Genomic DNA, 14,809 nt, shown 5'->3' on the forward strand with positions numbered 1-14,809 from the left:
TGTCTGAAAGAGAAGGCAACAGAAAACACACGAGGCAATATATAGTTCCTGTTGCATTAATGGTCTCCTTTATTCTTATGTAAAAGAGTAACAATCACTGTTTCTTCATCTTACTAATTTTTAGTGGTGCTTAGCTTATGAAGGAGGAAAACACAAACATGTAAGTCTTTCAGAGCCAACTTTTAAGTTTCATAAATGCCGTAAACATCGAAATATCAGAGCACTTTTAAAGGTTTGAAATGATTTAATTTATATACTCAAAGTGTTTCTAACAACAAGTTTATGTTCATGCAGCACTTTACTGTGAACACTTCAAACACTTTAGCCAACTCACCTACAATTTAGAATAACTCATGAATGTAAGAAGCACGTCTTCAAAGAGGAAGCCGGAGATCATGAAAGCTCCACACAGAAAGAGCCCAGCTGGGATTTATCTTTTGTTTTATTCAATAAATAATACATATAATTTGACTTTCAGTTGATGTTTTCACTTTAAGAATAATAAAGGCAGCTGAATAAGCTTGTAGTGCATTTTAATATCCCTGAAACACAACATATGTACAAAAACTACAAACAGAACTTTCATTCAGTGTAACAAAAACAAGATTTTAACTGCAAAAAGACATAAATAAAAACAATAAATACATAACATACAACAATAGTAATAAAAACGTATTATGTGATGACACCACTGATGGCACAACAAAGGTTGTACAGACAAGCAAAATCAAAAAGGGAACTTCACACATTAAGGATGAACAAGAAAATAAATCCAGACAAATTGTCTTCTATTGGAAGCTTCTGTTGAAAAAAGTAGAATAATGACTCAGTAAATACCCCCCCCCCCCCCTCAAAAAGATCAATTTTAACGCAAAAACAGAAATGATGCAGAGAAAGGTTGGACCATTTTCTCACAGTTTCTTGAAGTTCGGAGGATTCTGGGATTCAGCTCAGTCTCTCCACGAGATTTTAGCGTCCAGAGTGTGTCCCTGCGGTTGCTGGTTTAAATCCCCAACATGACTAAAGATCAAGCAAAGGTATATCTCTAACACGCTCAGCTTCGTTCACACGAATGTTCCTTTGAGCAAGGCAGCTAGACTGGCAGTGGTTCTGTTTCTGTCTCATCCTCCTCTGGATGCTTCTGCTGAAAGAAGGAGAATAATGAGTCAGTCTGACAACACAAGAAGCAACAACATGTTTGTGTTTATTTGTTTGTTTCTCTCTTACTTACAGTTTGATGCTGATGATGGCAGCAAAAATATACAGTAAGACCAGCAACAGCTACAGCCGATATAAAAGCAATGAGAAGAACCACAGCGACCCTGAATCGACCTTCTGAAGTAGAAAAGACAAGAAGGTCACCACAAATACACAAAACCCCAAACAGGGATGATGCAGAGAAAAGTTGGACTGTTTTCTCACCATTTGTTGGAGTTGTGTCCTGAGGATCTGGAGTTTGGAGGCTTCTGGAAAGCAGTGGCATCTTCATTGTCGAGGATTTAGTGACGTTTGCATCTAGAAAACCACAAAAATAATTTGAGTCATAATCGGTTGATACAAAATATAAAGACTATATATAAGCAATATATATATAAGACTAAATATAATATAAAGACGAATGCTGTTGAGTTCAAAGAAACAATTAAAAGCTCAAAATTACCATCAATTTCAAGTCTGTGATGATGTGTGTGTAAAACTTCTGAACACAACTATATGTATGTCTGTAGAAAACAAACAAACAAACAAACAAACAAACAAACAAACAAACAAACAAACAAACAAACAAACAAACAAACAAACAAACAAACAAACAAACAAACAAACAAACAAACAAACAAACAAACATCCACGACAGCTGTGGAAACTATCAAAAAGACCAAAAATCTTCTCTTGTTTGATGTTAGATTTGTAAGTACATTCTTATCTCAGGTTCCAGACTAAGATCACAGTGATCACATGTGTATAAATGAATCATCTTACCAGAGACGGTGACTCTGCAGCTGTTGTAGCCGCGGCCATAACCTGTGTCCACCTCACACAGGTACAGACCCGAGTCCTCAGTCCTGAGTCTGGACAGCTGGAGTCTGATTCGTCCGTCTCTGAGGGCGTCTTTGTCACTCTGGACTCGTCCTGAAAACTCTTTGTCCTCTGAGAACTCGACACCATCACGAAGATAATACAGAGTTGAGGGTTTTTGATCAGTTATCAGGCTACAGAGGATCTTCAGTGTTGAGATGGACGTGTCAGGTTTGGTGGTGAACGTCCACTCCAGTGTGATGTTGTGGTTCTCCTCTGCCTGATAGGAGCTCTGTGTCACATCCACTACAAATGATCCTGTTGAGGAGACAGAGGAGCAGACACACTCACAACTTTAGACAACATCAGAACTTTTTTTCCTGACACATGCCTGTCCATATTGTACATTACTGACATATATGTGAAATTTCAAAGACATTGAAAATAATGTTGTTTGCTGATACAAACTTGGTTTGACTATAATAAATCAACATTGACACTTATTACAAACAAAATTGATAATATTTGGGAATCACACATATTCGACCAATAGTAAACTGACAATAAATAGCATTGAATTAGATTATCTGAAATAAGCTTCCCTGAGCAAGCATAAACTATTCTGCATTCCCCACATTACTTATATATGAAAGGCAAAATATGAAAGTCTCTCACAATACTCTGTTAAATTAAGGCTCTCATATATCAAACAGTATTATCAAACATTATATATGTGTTTATATAATGTATTGTCCCATTATACTTCCATATATGATATATTGTGTAAGTGTGGGGAAACACGTATAAACACATTCTGCAAAGAAGAGCAATACAAAGAGTGAATACAAAGCTGTGGAAGTATTGAGCTGCGTTTCATTGCTTTCAATTCTTTGTAGGAAAATGTGAAATGGATGCAGTGATTTATTGAAATGTGTGCCAACATTCATGGAAATACAGTAAATAAGGTAAACACAGAGTCTGTGCAATACTAATGAACTAGAACGTAATAGAAACGTTATTTACCTTTAACAAAATCCAAGTAAAGAATTGAAGTCCACAGTGGGCCCACAAGGAAAGGCATGAAATCCATGATGTCATCTTCTTAACAGTCTGTGGAGATCCAGATCTTCTTCCTCATCTTCACATTCAGGCTGCGACAAAAATATAACTGTTACATCTCAACACACAGACATGCTGCTCAGTTTATATTTACACTTTTACTACAAGACGACATGACAAATAAAATTTAGTTCAGCAGCTACGATACTGACCAACTACTAATGTTAGCTGGTGGCTGAGAGCAACATCTACACCAACAGAAATCTACTAGATTTAAGAGATTTATTTAGCAACACCTAAATATCTCTAAAAACTTATTCTAGCTAAACCGAAATCAGAAAAATACAACACAGTGAGAACATCAGTGAGGAGCATACAGAGATAATTTACAGGAACATGCTTTAGAAATCCCCACAAACCATCATAAATCTGCTTTTATTTATTCTGAAAAGGGAAGTGTGGTCAAATCTGGCAAAATTAGACATAAATCACATGTTGATGTATTAAAAATAAACAAAGGTTTTTTTTTTCTAAATGAAATTCTGTGTAAGAAACTGACTGAACCTCTGTTACATGGAAACATCATCACTGTTTTCCAGCAGTGAAGATTTTACCAGCTGTGTTTGCAGGAGCAGCTGACGTCTTCATCTCTGATAAACACATTAGTGGGAAAAGCTTAAACAAATGGTTGGATTTCAGTTGAATCCAGTAACGTCTCTATAGATATTTATCTCTAGAACAGAAAAGTTACAAGCACCAAAACAGCAGTGAAGACTGAGGCATGCATCAATAATTTATAGTTCAGCTTGTTCAAGATTATGTGAGTTTGCTGGAGCTGAGGCGGAGGCAGTATGACACTGAGTCAAACCAGACGCTCCGGTCTGATCAGTTTGTAAAAGCATTTCTGTTCTTCAGGTAAACACTGCACACTACAACACAGGTGAGCTGCTGCATGGCATCAGATCAGTACAGAAAGCGTAACATTTTACGCTAGGTGACAAATCGTCAACATATTACGTTTTCGGGCACCCAACACGGTCCTACATGGCGACGTCGGAAAACTGAGGACATATGAGAACCGTTTGGACTCAATCTACACATGTTTGCTCTTTCCCTTAAAATCACTTGGGAAAACATTATTTCACTTATTACTGCTTATTTATTTTTTTATATTGCATGTTTTGGTTGTATCTTGTGGAGTGTTTTTATTTATGCTGCATGTTTTGGCTGCATCCGTCAATTCGTCCTGGAGAGACTCCGCCCTTTTCCCCCTTTTTACTAATTTGACACACCTGAGAGGAACGGGAGTGGTAATTTACAGAGTGCTCAGTGACACATAAGGCTGGTGGAGCTTGGTGTCACGGGGGAGGAGGATACCAGAGACGCAGCGCGAGCGGTCCGACTGCTGTAGTAACAGGAGGCCAGAGTATGCGTCTGCAGGGAATTGGAGGCGACAAGACGGGCCGGTGCCGATTGGCAGTTACAAAGAAGCGGCGGGCAGAGTTAAGAGCTCTGCCCACCCGGGGTAAGTCTCTTGACTTTCCCCTTTTAATGAATGAAAGCTGCCTAAAAGAGTAGTAACTGCCGCTGCCTCCCTCTTTTAGCGCACCGGGGCGCAGAACGTGGAGAGGAAGGCGTGGACGCCGCCGGGTTCCCCTCCTGCACCGCTCCGCTGGATTTTTAATTCTTAATTCAATTCAATTTTATTTATATAGCGCCAAATCACAACAAATGTCGCCTCAAGGCGCTTAATGACTCTTATATCGTGGCGGACGCCACCGGACTTTTAATGTTGTGTTTTATTGATTTTTATTGTGTTGTCCCCTGGCCAGGGTTGTTTTAATTCATTTTACATTTTTAACTATTTAAATATAACAAATTATATTTTAATTTTACAGTTTTAAATTCGTGTGCTTTCCCTTGGCGGCTCCACTGCTCTGTGCGTTTTGGAGGAAGGTTTCCCCTCCTTTAACAAACACTGTGAAAAACTTCACCTTCGCTCCGTTACACATTGATCAAACTCTTATAGCCTCTAGTGGCCCCCACCTAATCATAAAAGCCTAAACATTCACATTCTTTCTCTCACACAGCGCCTAAGCTACGACCTTGGCTCCCTGTTTATCTGCTCCTGCTGAGATGGGGCAGAAAACCTCTCCAGTATGCTCTGTTCTCTTCTAACCAGACAAATAAGGCGATGACTTTCTGCGAACAGTATTTCTTCTAACTCAGCAGTATAATGCATCATAAAACAATATCATTCATTCACAATAAATCAGCAGTCTGATGTAATGCAAATCAGTTTACCAAATGTAATAGTTATCACCTTCTTCTAATTCAGGAGAATAATGCAAACTAAAACTACATAATAATTCACAATCTTTAATTAGGGGTCTAACATGGCATAAAATAATATTATAATCCGACACACGGCATACATTTTTAATTTCTCTTTGATATTTGGGCTGATTGGGGCCCGATGAATGTAAAAACAAAGAATTACCAGATTTTTTTCTTTACCTTATTTTTGTTTTTATGAAAAATAAGAGCCACATATGAGGATTTTAGTTTAAAATTTTGATAGAACAGTAGCAGTATAATGTCATGTAAGTGGATATCAGGCCCTTGTAGAGAAGAATTGAGTATTTTGGTCTAAATAACCCAAAATGTGATGTCCACATATGTGGACACCAGGTCCTAGGAGGTTAAGGTTAGGGATAAGGTTAGGTTTAGGGCTGCGATACAGGGCTGGGACGTCTACCGCGGTTTCATCCATAACCCGGCGCGTACCATGCGAACGCGGAAGCTCACCTTTCGCGTTCCTCAGGAACGCCACGGGAGCGAGAACGGGCTCGGTATAAACCAGTCTGAGATACCAATGCAAGAGCAACAGCATAACTCCTCATTTTATACTATAATTTGCATAAATAGTTCATAGATGAATTCTCGGCCTCTCAGCAGAGAAAAAAATGCTTCAGTCAGACAAAATGAGCTAAACATTAATCGTATAATATCAAGTTTGCTATTAGAAGTTAAAGGCGGCAGTAATATTTTGCAGCATAGCTGAGAATAGTTTAACTCTGGACTTACCTGCTGTGACAAACCAGCGATTATTTCACCCACTCCTTGAACATGAACTTGCAGACACGACAGTCATAGTTTCGGGAAATATTTAATATTTACTGTCCGAACAAACAATCACATTTCATGTGTTTTAGGAATATAAACTCCCAAAACTTAACAGCAAAGCGTCGGAGAATCACGTTTTACGCTTTTTTGCGTACCCACTAAAGTTAATCTCTGCTTTCAGCTTAAAGTTTACCTTGAACAGTTGCTATTAAGATTAAAGTCCAGAGTGGAAAAGTGTAAGAAGACGAGCTGAACCGGGTCATAACAAGTGCAGAGACTGACAGGGTGACTCGGACTTCCTCCACTTCTCGACCGACTGCTGAGTGGCTGTCAGGGAGACGCTTATTAAGACGTCATGCGTAATTTTTTCCATGGTGTCGTCATGACGACACAACAACAACACTCCCAGATCTCTTTTAGTTTATCCAGTGTATAAAATCCCACAACTCCGGTTTGCGGCTCCGGGACTGAGGTTTATTGAGTTTGTGCCTCGTGTCATGAAACATGACTGACGCTGTGTTGTAATCACCAGTGAAGTAGCATTGCGTTGCATCTAGAATTAACTGTGATATCATTCTAAATGTTGATATTTTGAACATTCTCATATTTTATTAGGAAGTAAAATGTAAGAGAAACAGAAAAAAACAGAGATTATAAGATGCCAAAGCAACGTCTTCAATATTTCTGTTTGTTGTTTATTTATTTACACTCCAGTGGTAAAATCTAGACCCCCTGCATACCTTTCACTACATCCATGAATCTACTCTATGGTCCTTCTCTTTTCTTGCTCTCCATCTTCAGCATCTCTCCTCTGCATATCTCAACCCTGCCTCTCTGACTTTGTCTCCAACTCCTCAGTATACAAGGAAGTAAAATCAATCAATCGCCCCATCTTGTAATTCAGGAACAGTAGCCGATAAATGTCATGATTCAGTTTTGCAGTTTTACACAAGCAAACAAGTAAGCAAACACACAAATGTGTCAGTATCTGTGATTTAAAAACAACTTCTGAATGTTGCCCGTCTCTCTCCCCTCCAGACAATTTCAGGATTATTATAAATATAAAACATGATTATTAGTGTAACAAAGTTTCCAATGTTTATTTTACAAAATAAAATGTAATAAATATTTATCCTTGTTTTGCAGACAATCACATTTTTTAACTAATACAACCTTACAAATGTATGTAAAAATACTTATAGATGTTTGTCTCAGTTCCAAATAATATGGATCAACATTCAGAAATAAAAGTGATATTTTTTTTATCATAAAATGTGATTTTTTTTTTTTCCTTTTTTTTCTTTTTTACGTATGGATTTGAACTAACGTGCCATAAAAACATCCCATCATTTTTCTTTTGGTAAACAAAATCACACATGTAGAGTGTACAGTGTAAAAACCTTTTGTCAGGAATCAAATAAAGAAAACAGGATGTTCCTGCAGGTGGGGGATGTCGATCTACTGTAACAGCTGTGCTTGTTGTGTTTCCGTGCAAATAGCCTGTCAAAGGTTCCATCTTTCCATAAATACATGAGGATCAGCTATTCTGTTTTTTTCTTGTTTTTATTTCAAATGGATCATTTTGTCATTGGATTCATTGTTTATCAGCTGGTCGATCTTGTAAATGTCCCTGCTGATATCTTTTTGGGCTCCTGCCTTGAAATGTTTAAAACCCTTTAAATATGTCATCGGTTTGAGCGCACAGATGTGGTTGAAAAGCTTCAGCAGGGCTGGATCTACTTTGCCAAACCAAGGTGGGTAACTTGGGTGGGACATGATCAGCTGAGTTATAAACTGCAGGTTGCTGGTTTGAGTCTGTATTGAGATGCTGACGTATCTCACATAATAATAAGAAAAACAATCACTTTTACTAAACTCATTAAAATACTGATTTGTTACAGTTCACACATTGCAGCACAATGAAGGTTCTTTGAAGCTGAGGAACAGCTGGAATCAACATCTGCACATAGCACACATTTGAGGGATGGTGCTGTTACATTGTTCACGGAAAATCAAAGCAAGATGTCAACAGGTAATAAGAAGAAAAACACACTAAGGAATGCTGAAAAACTCAAATGACCCGAAAGAAGATCAGCAGCATGATACAATTCAGAGCACAGATAACCAGGTAACCAGGTTTAATCTCCCTCAGATTGTTGTAACAATCTTTTGGTGGTGAGCACCTAAAATTAAACAAGTTAAGAATTATATGTCGCCTCAAATTCATTCAGCTATCTACCGTCAGCCCGAGCCATGACTCTACAATTCACATTGACACATTTTTTAATCTCTTACTCTACAAAAATACTTATATATAGATTACTCAATTGTGAATATAACACTGTTATGTTTAGAGAGCAGACACAGTGATGACAGTTTTATGTTCATGAAACACACTTATGTGGATTTGAGTCCAGCTGTTGTGTAACATGTGAACTGTTCTGTATTGCAGATAAAATGAACCCCGCTGTCTCGTACACTGACATTACCGCCACACAGGAAGTGAAACCTCGTACTTTCAGAGGTAAGAACATAAAAACTCACTCAGATACTCAGTTTTATGTATTTCAAAGCTCAGCAGAGAAGATTCAGATTCACACTTTTGCACATTTTGTGCCATTTAAGCAGCACCTTTAAATATTATTTGAGTCTAAATATAACACAGCAGGTTTATTACTGGAGAGTTGAGTTCAGAAGTCGGGGAATACTGTGTTGCACTGAGAGACACTCTATTGTGATGTAATTTCTGAAACATTATGAGCTATTTATAACTCTGTTATTTTTGGTTCATTCCTTTTCGTCACCAAAAGGAATGACCTAGGAATGAAGAAGTAACTCCTTCCTTGTTTACTAAACAAAGAAAACACTGAACAAACACCGACAGAGCTCATTCCTCTGGTCTTAGATCTGTGCTCTCTTCCAGTTGAATTTTTCCTTGCTACGTTCATTTTTGTATCTCTTTAAACCTTAAGTGTCAAAAGAATCCTGTTCACTTATTTTCAGCAGTGTGTTTACTTTATTACTGGAACAGTTTTCTAGATTTATATGCTTGAATTGAGCGCTTGTGTAACACATAAAATGTTTGCAGATAAAGTGAACACAGATGGAAACACTCAGGAAACAGAACACTAACACCAGTAACTTTAATGTAACAAGAGATATTTTAACAATGAATAGCTCTTAAACATGTTAGCAATGAATAAGTTGATCATAAAATCATTTAGGTCAGGTGATAAGTGTGTTTCATCGCTTCTTGTTTTGTCAGGTTGAAGGACGCCTCTCCTGCTCCAGCCAAGCAGTGAGATGTGCAAACACTGGATACACTGATGTTTTAGTTATTACTGAGCCAAAGTGCTTTTAGATTTAGCAGCTGAAATCAAGCTGATGTTGAACAAATGAAATGTTCCCAGCTGAAAATACTGTATAAAAGCAAACAGCTAAAACAGTAAATGAGAGCAGGAACACGGATTCTGCACAAAGACGTAAACACAAAGCGCGGAACCGCCGACGGATCAGAATCAGTGAGATGTCGTCTTACCCGACAGCACGTCCGTTCAAAAGGCTACTGAATAAATTTAAACTTTTTAAAATTATACAAAATAGCAAAATGCTTAGCTGTGTCTGTAATAAAACATCTGTAGCTTTGCTCTGCTTCACTTCAGCAGCATCAGGTAATGTTCATATGTTGATTAATGGATTTCTTTTGTTTTTGATCTACTGCAGAATATTTTTAAGGTCATCTGGGAGGAAACCCTACATCGTTGTATACGAGCAGGTGTAACCGGTTTCTGCTCCATCCCGCTGCAACAGTTCGGCCCAAACAGACTCCTCGACTCTGCGTTGTGTTGTGTTTTTAAGAAGACAAGGAGTCTCTGATCGCTCGTTGCCACTTTATTTCCTGAATGGAAACAACGGTGTTGTATCAGTGCAAATGGCTCGCCACACACCACTCCACACAGCACACTCTCGTATGGCTACGGCAGACTGGCCGCGATTACTGCAGCAATATTACAATTTCTAATATACAATAAAATAACAGCAACAACAAATGATGTACTTGAATGGAAACAACGGTGTTGTATCAGTGCAAATGGCTCGCCACACACCACTCTACACAGCACACTACGGCAGAACATCCCATTAGCATTCCGCTTTAGCATACAGTTTTACACAGTAATAAACAAATGAAAAGTACATAAAACTGGTGTTGGACATGTGTCCACTAAGCACTTATTACACTCATGTTTTATGTGTCTGTACTACTTAGCTATACCGTGTGCGGAACAATACAACTCACCTCTCGTATGGCTACGGCAGACTGGGAGCGATTACTGCAGCCAGCCTCACCTAACCAGCCACGCCGAGAGGGGGGGGCGCTGTTTCCCCATGACACTGACATTTGTGGCAAGTGGAATAATACCACATAAACACTGTTACATTCCCCCCTGCTGAATTCCACTTGCACACTCAAATAAACAAACACCACAAACAAAAAAACACCCTTAAAAAAACAGGTACACCACAGTCACCATAACACAAACAGAGGACAAAAACCCAATAATCCTCAAAAAAAAAAAAAAAACAAGATAAAAAAAAATAAATCCAATAGCTAATCCACAACTATCAACATGTGATAAATCTGTTCAGTAATACCAGCTCGTACAGTCACAAAGAAAATTCAGTCAGAGGACTATCCCCAAAGGAAATAGAAGAAGAAGTTGGCCAGACCCCTTCCAGAAAAAGAACAAAATATGCCAGTTACATATTTCATCACATCATAACTGTACGCCACTCTGACACTAAAAAATCAACGACAAATAATCAGTTTCAATTCTAAAGATCAAAGTCCCACTTCAACAACAATAGAATCAACTCACAGTTTATCCTGCTCTCCTTGTGTGTGTACACTACACAATTCAGCAGTAGCCTAACTCCACTTGAAATAACGCGCAAAGTCAGGATGTAGCGCGGATGTAACTCCTTTTAATTAGTAAGTATTTCCTCATGGAGTAAAACTGAAATACAAATAACATAGCTAAAATTAACCTAGCATCATTAGCACAACAAAATTAGATTCCAATACACATCCATTAGAGTTAGCACACAACTACTAAAGTATTCATTTACAGCAAATATTTTCACAAAATATACATAAAATACAATCCTACAATTCAATACAAATAAAAACTTACAGATGGTGGTGTCGATGGCACAAACAAAAGGCAGATGTCGCTGGATCAAAATTCCCCACATGTGATCCACTAGGAACTAAACAAACATGGCTGACTTCCTGTCACTTCCCAAAACTGGTTTTCAAAATAAAACGAATTTCAAAATAAAATTAGCTCACTGCAAAGAGCGCCTATATTGCAATAAAATTAAGAGCGGAACACAGTTATCAACAATATTTCAACTTTAACAGGTTTCTGATGCATCATTTCAATCAACCTGGAAACAGGCTTAAGTAACCGTCCCACTCTCGATCTAGCACGGGTCCCCACCTTCCCGCTAACATCAGTCGGGTCTGCGTTGGGTAGAACAACTGTGGCTGAGACATGACCCTCAATAGCAGCTTCATTGTCCTGATCACCGTCAGTAATGGCTGCCAACTCCAAAACAGAGGAGGCTGCAACTGGGGCCACAGACATAAGCAGGTCAGAATGTTGACCACCAGAGGTGGCATCTACCTGCTCCTCAGTGTCAACAGGGGGAACACTGGTACAGGCAAGCTCTTGATCTACAATGCTGCCTTCTGGTTGAGTAACCTCTGTCATCAGCGAGTCGCTGGACACTGCAGACGGTGTGTCAGACACCCAAGCTCTCGTTCTGTATTCAGCCGTGCCCACCGATGAGTTGCAGACAGCTTCTCTGTCGCATCCAACCATCAGCGAGCCAGACTCAGAAAGCTCATCTCCATCATCTTGAACTGAAGCACCACTGAGAGGGAGGAAGTTCACTGGCATTATCAGGTTGCGATGCACAACTTTCACTTGCCCCGTGGAATCATCCATCAGCTTTAAGGTGTGACTCTCATCATTTTTGTCAAAAACTGTATAGACAACACTCTCCCAGCGATCAGCAAGTTTTCTTTTGCCACGTCCCTTTTTGTTGGGCAAAAGGACACGATCACCAATCGCTACTGGGGCTCCCCGCACCTTCCGGTTGTAGAGGTCTGTGTGACGCTTCAAATTTTTGCGTGCCACCTCCTGCGCCAAATCCATGGCCTCTTTGAGGTCCCTCCTCAATGTCTGGACATATCGATCATAGTTCATGATGTCTTGGTGCTCAATAACAGAGCCAAAGATCACATCAATCGGCAGTCTTGGCACTCTGCCAAACATCAGCAGAAATGGCGCATAGCCATTTGTCTCATGGACTCTACAGTTATAGGCGAATGTGAGAGCTTTCAGTGCATCAGGCCACCTTTGCTTGGCTCTCGGGGGTAATGCACGAATCATGTTGCCCAAGGTACAGTTCATCCTCTCGCAGGAGCCGTTTCCCATCGGATGGTATGGGGTCGTGTGAGACTTCTGGACACCTGCCACATTCAATAGCTCGGCAATAAGCACACTCTCAAAATTAGCTCCCTGATCCGAGTGAAGGCGTTTTGGGAAGCCGTAGATGCAGAAGTAGTTATGCCAGAGTTGGTGTGCTACCGCCTTAGCAGACTGATTGGGGCATAGAATGGCCTGAGCCATCTTAGTAAAGTGGTCTGTGACCACAAGCACATCCACTGATTTGAGGCATCAACAGAGAGCAAAAAGGGCTCCTCAAAATTAGGATGGGCCAGGAGCACTCGATCCAACAATGCCTGCTTCAGCTCATTGAAAGCTGCCCTGCATTTATCTGTCCAGTCCTCCTCACACAGCTTTGTGCGCACCAGCCGGTGCTTTCACCGTGAACCATGAGGGCCTTAATCCCCAGATGTCAGCCGATACAGAGGTTTTGCGATGGATGAGCAGTTCTCAATAAATTGTTGGTAGAACATTACCATCCCCAAAAATGAGCGGACCTTCTGTTGGGATGGGACACTCGATCCCTCTTCCATAAGGTCTGCCTCTGCAAGGGATGTAATGGATGCTATTTTGTCAGGGTCTGACTGTATCCCATCAGGATTTACAATGTGCCCCAGGAATTTCACAAACTGTCTTAGAAAATGGCACTTCTTTGGAGCCAACTTAAGGTTGTGAACCTGGAGTCTCTGGAACACCATATGCAAGCGCTCCAGTGCCAATTCTTCTGTCGGGGCAAAAACCAGAACATCGTCAAGATAACACAGCACACTGAGGAAGTTCTGATCCCCAAAAATGCCTAGCATCATCCTCATCCTCACCTCATGAAGGTGGCCGGACTGTTGCACAGTCCTTGTGGCATAAGATTATATTCGTACAACCCAAATGGAGACGTAAATGCCGTGTACTTACGGTCCTCCTCATGCACCTCCACATTATAATAACCCGAAGTCAAGTCCATTGTGGAGAACAATCCGTTCCCTCCCAAAGCAGCCAGTGTGTCAGCCGGATGTGGGAGTGGGTGAGCATCTTTGACAGTTCTAGCATTAAGCCAGCGAAAGTCGTTACAGATTCTCAACTCACCGGACTTCTTCCAAACTAAGACCAGTGGTGATGCAAACTCACTGCAAGACTTCCGAATTATTTCCCGTTCCTCCATGTCATTCAGAGCCTGTCTTAGTTTTTCATAATGAGTCGGCGGCACACGTCGGCATGGCAACCGGAATGGCTTGTCGTCCACAATCGAATTCGATGTAGGCAGCCGTTAGCCTTGCCACAATCCAGCTTGTCTCTCGAGAAGATAGACTTAAACTGGGCTATAAGGCCAACCAGTTTGTCTTTGCCAGCCAGCAAAACTGCACATGAGTCAATGTCGATATCAGACAGCCCCAGATTTTGCAGCACTGCACGTAAGGGGCTACAACCACTTGTCACTTCCTGTGAGGGTGAATCATCTGGCAGAGTGGAAACATCAGTGACTAGACTCTGCTCATCATGGCACCAAGCTGAGCCAGTAGACTGTTGCATGTTCTGTTGCAAGTAGGAGCCAGTGGGGCTGAAGTTCTCCACTGCTGCACAGGGGGACACGTCAGCCAACTTCATGTTCCGTTTCAGTGTTATCGGCTTGTCAAAGGGGTTCAGCACTTTCACAAGGAGCCACCCATCACTGTTTAGATGCGCTACAGTTCTCCCAACCATAACTGACCTCGGTCCAGACCTTGACCCGGTGGGCTCTACAACTACAGCACTGCCCACTTCTCCATTATTCATTAGCTGCAGCCTGCCCCAAACAAGGTGCTCTGTCAAGGGCTCTAATGTTACAGCTCTCTTTTGCTTGACAGTTCCGATCTTATCACCAACATGCCCTGGGGCCACCACTCCTGACATTGAACTCAGCAGATTTTTATTAGGCTGTTCTTCAGCACTCAGGGTCTTGCTGCATTCCTCTCCTAAATGTCCCTCTTCCCTCAAGCAATTACCCAGATACCTCATTAGGTTGCTGCCCAAAATGAGGTCCTCACTCTGCCCTGCAATCACCAACATTGGCACAACAACTTTACAGCCATACATCTCCACCGTAATGTCACACACACCTG

At 40.6% G+C, this 14,809-nt stretch overlaps 1 protein-coding gene across 2 annotated transcripts; it reads right to left on the reverse strand.

The window, feature by feature from the left end:
* Positions 1-32: 32 nt before the first annotated feature.
* LOC146522954 (uncharacterized) lies at positions 33-6,526 on the reverse strand. 2 transcript variants are annotated; one of them, XM_085142695.1, is made up of 7 exons: positions 6,163-6,526; positions 3,040-3,167; positions 1,981-2,334; positions 1,423-1,515; positions 1,232-1,335; positions 603-1,144; positions 33-402 (listed from the first exon to the last, which is right to left on the reverse strand). In XM_085142695.1, exons 2-6 carry the CDS (start codon positions 3,104-3,106, stop codon positions 1,094-1,096), a joined length of 669 nt encoding a protein of 222 aa, XP_084998821.1. In that variant the 5' UTR covers positions 3,107-3,167; positions 6,163-6,526; the 3' UTR covers positions 33-402; positions 603-1,093. The 2 variants fall into 2 exon arrangements, with proteins under 2 accessions (XP_084998821.1, XP_084998829.1); XM_085142703.1 differs by having other exon boundaries at positions 34-402; positions 603-1,141; positions 6,163-6,525.
* Positions 6,527-14,809: the final 8,283 nt, after the last annotated feature.

This window comes from Neolamprologus multifasciatus, chromosome 3 (assembly GCF_963576455.1).
Source record: "Neolamprologus multifasciatus chromosome 3, fNeoMul1.2, whole genome shotgun sequence".
Lineage (NCBI taxonomy): Eukaryota > Metazoa > Chordata > Actinopteri > Cichliformes > Cichlidae > Neolamprologus > Neolamprologus multifasciatus.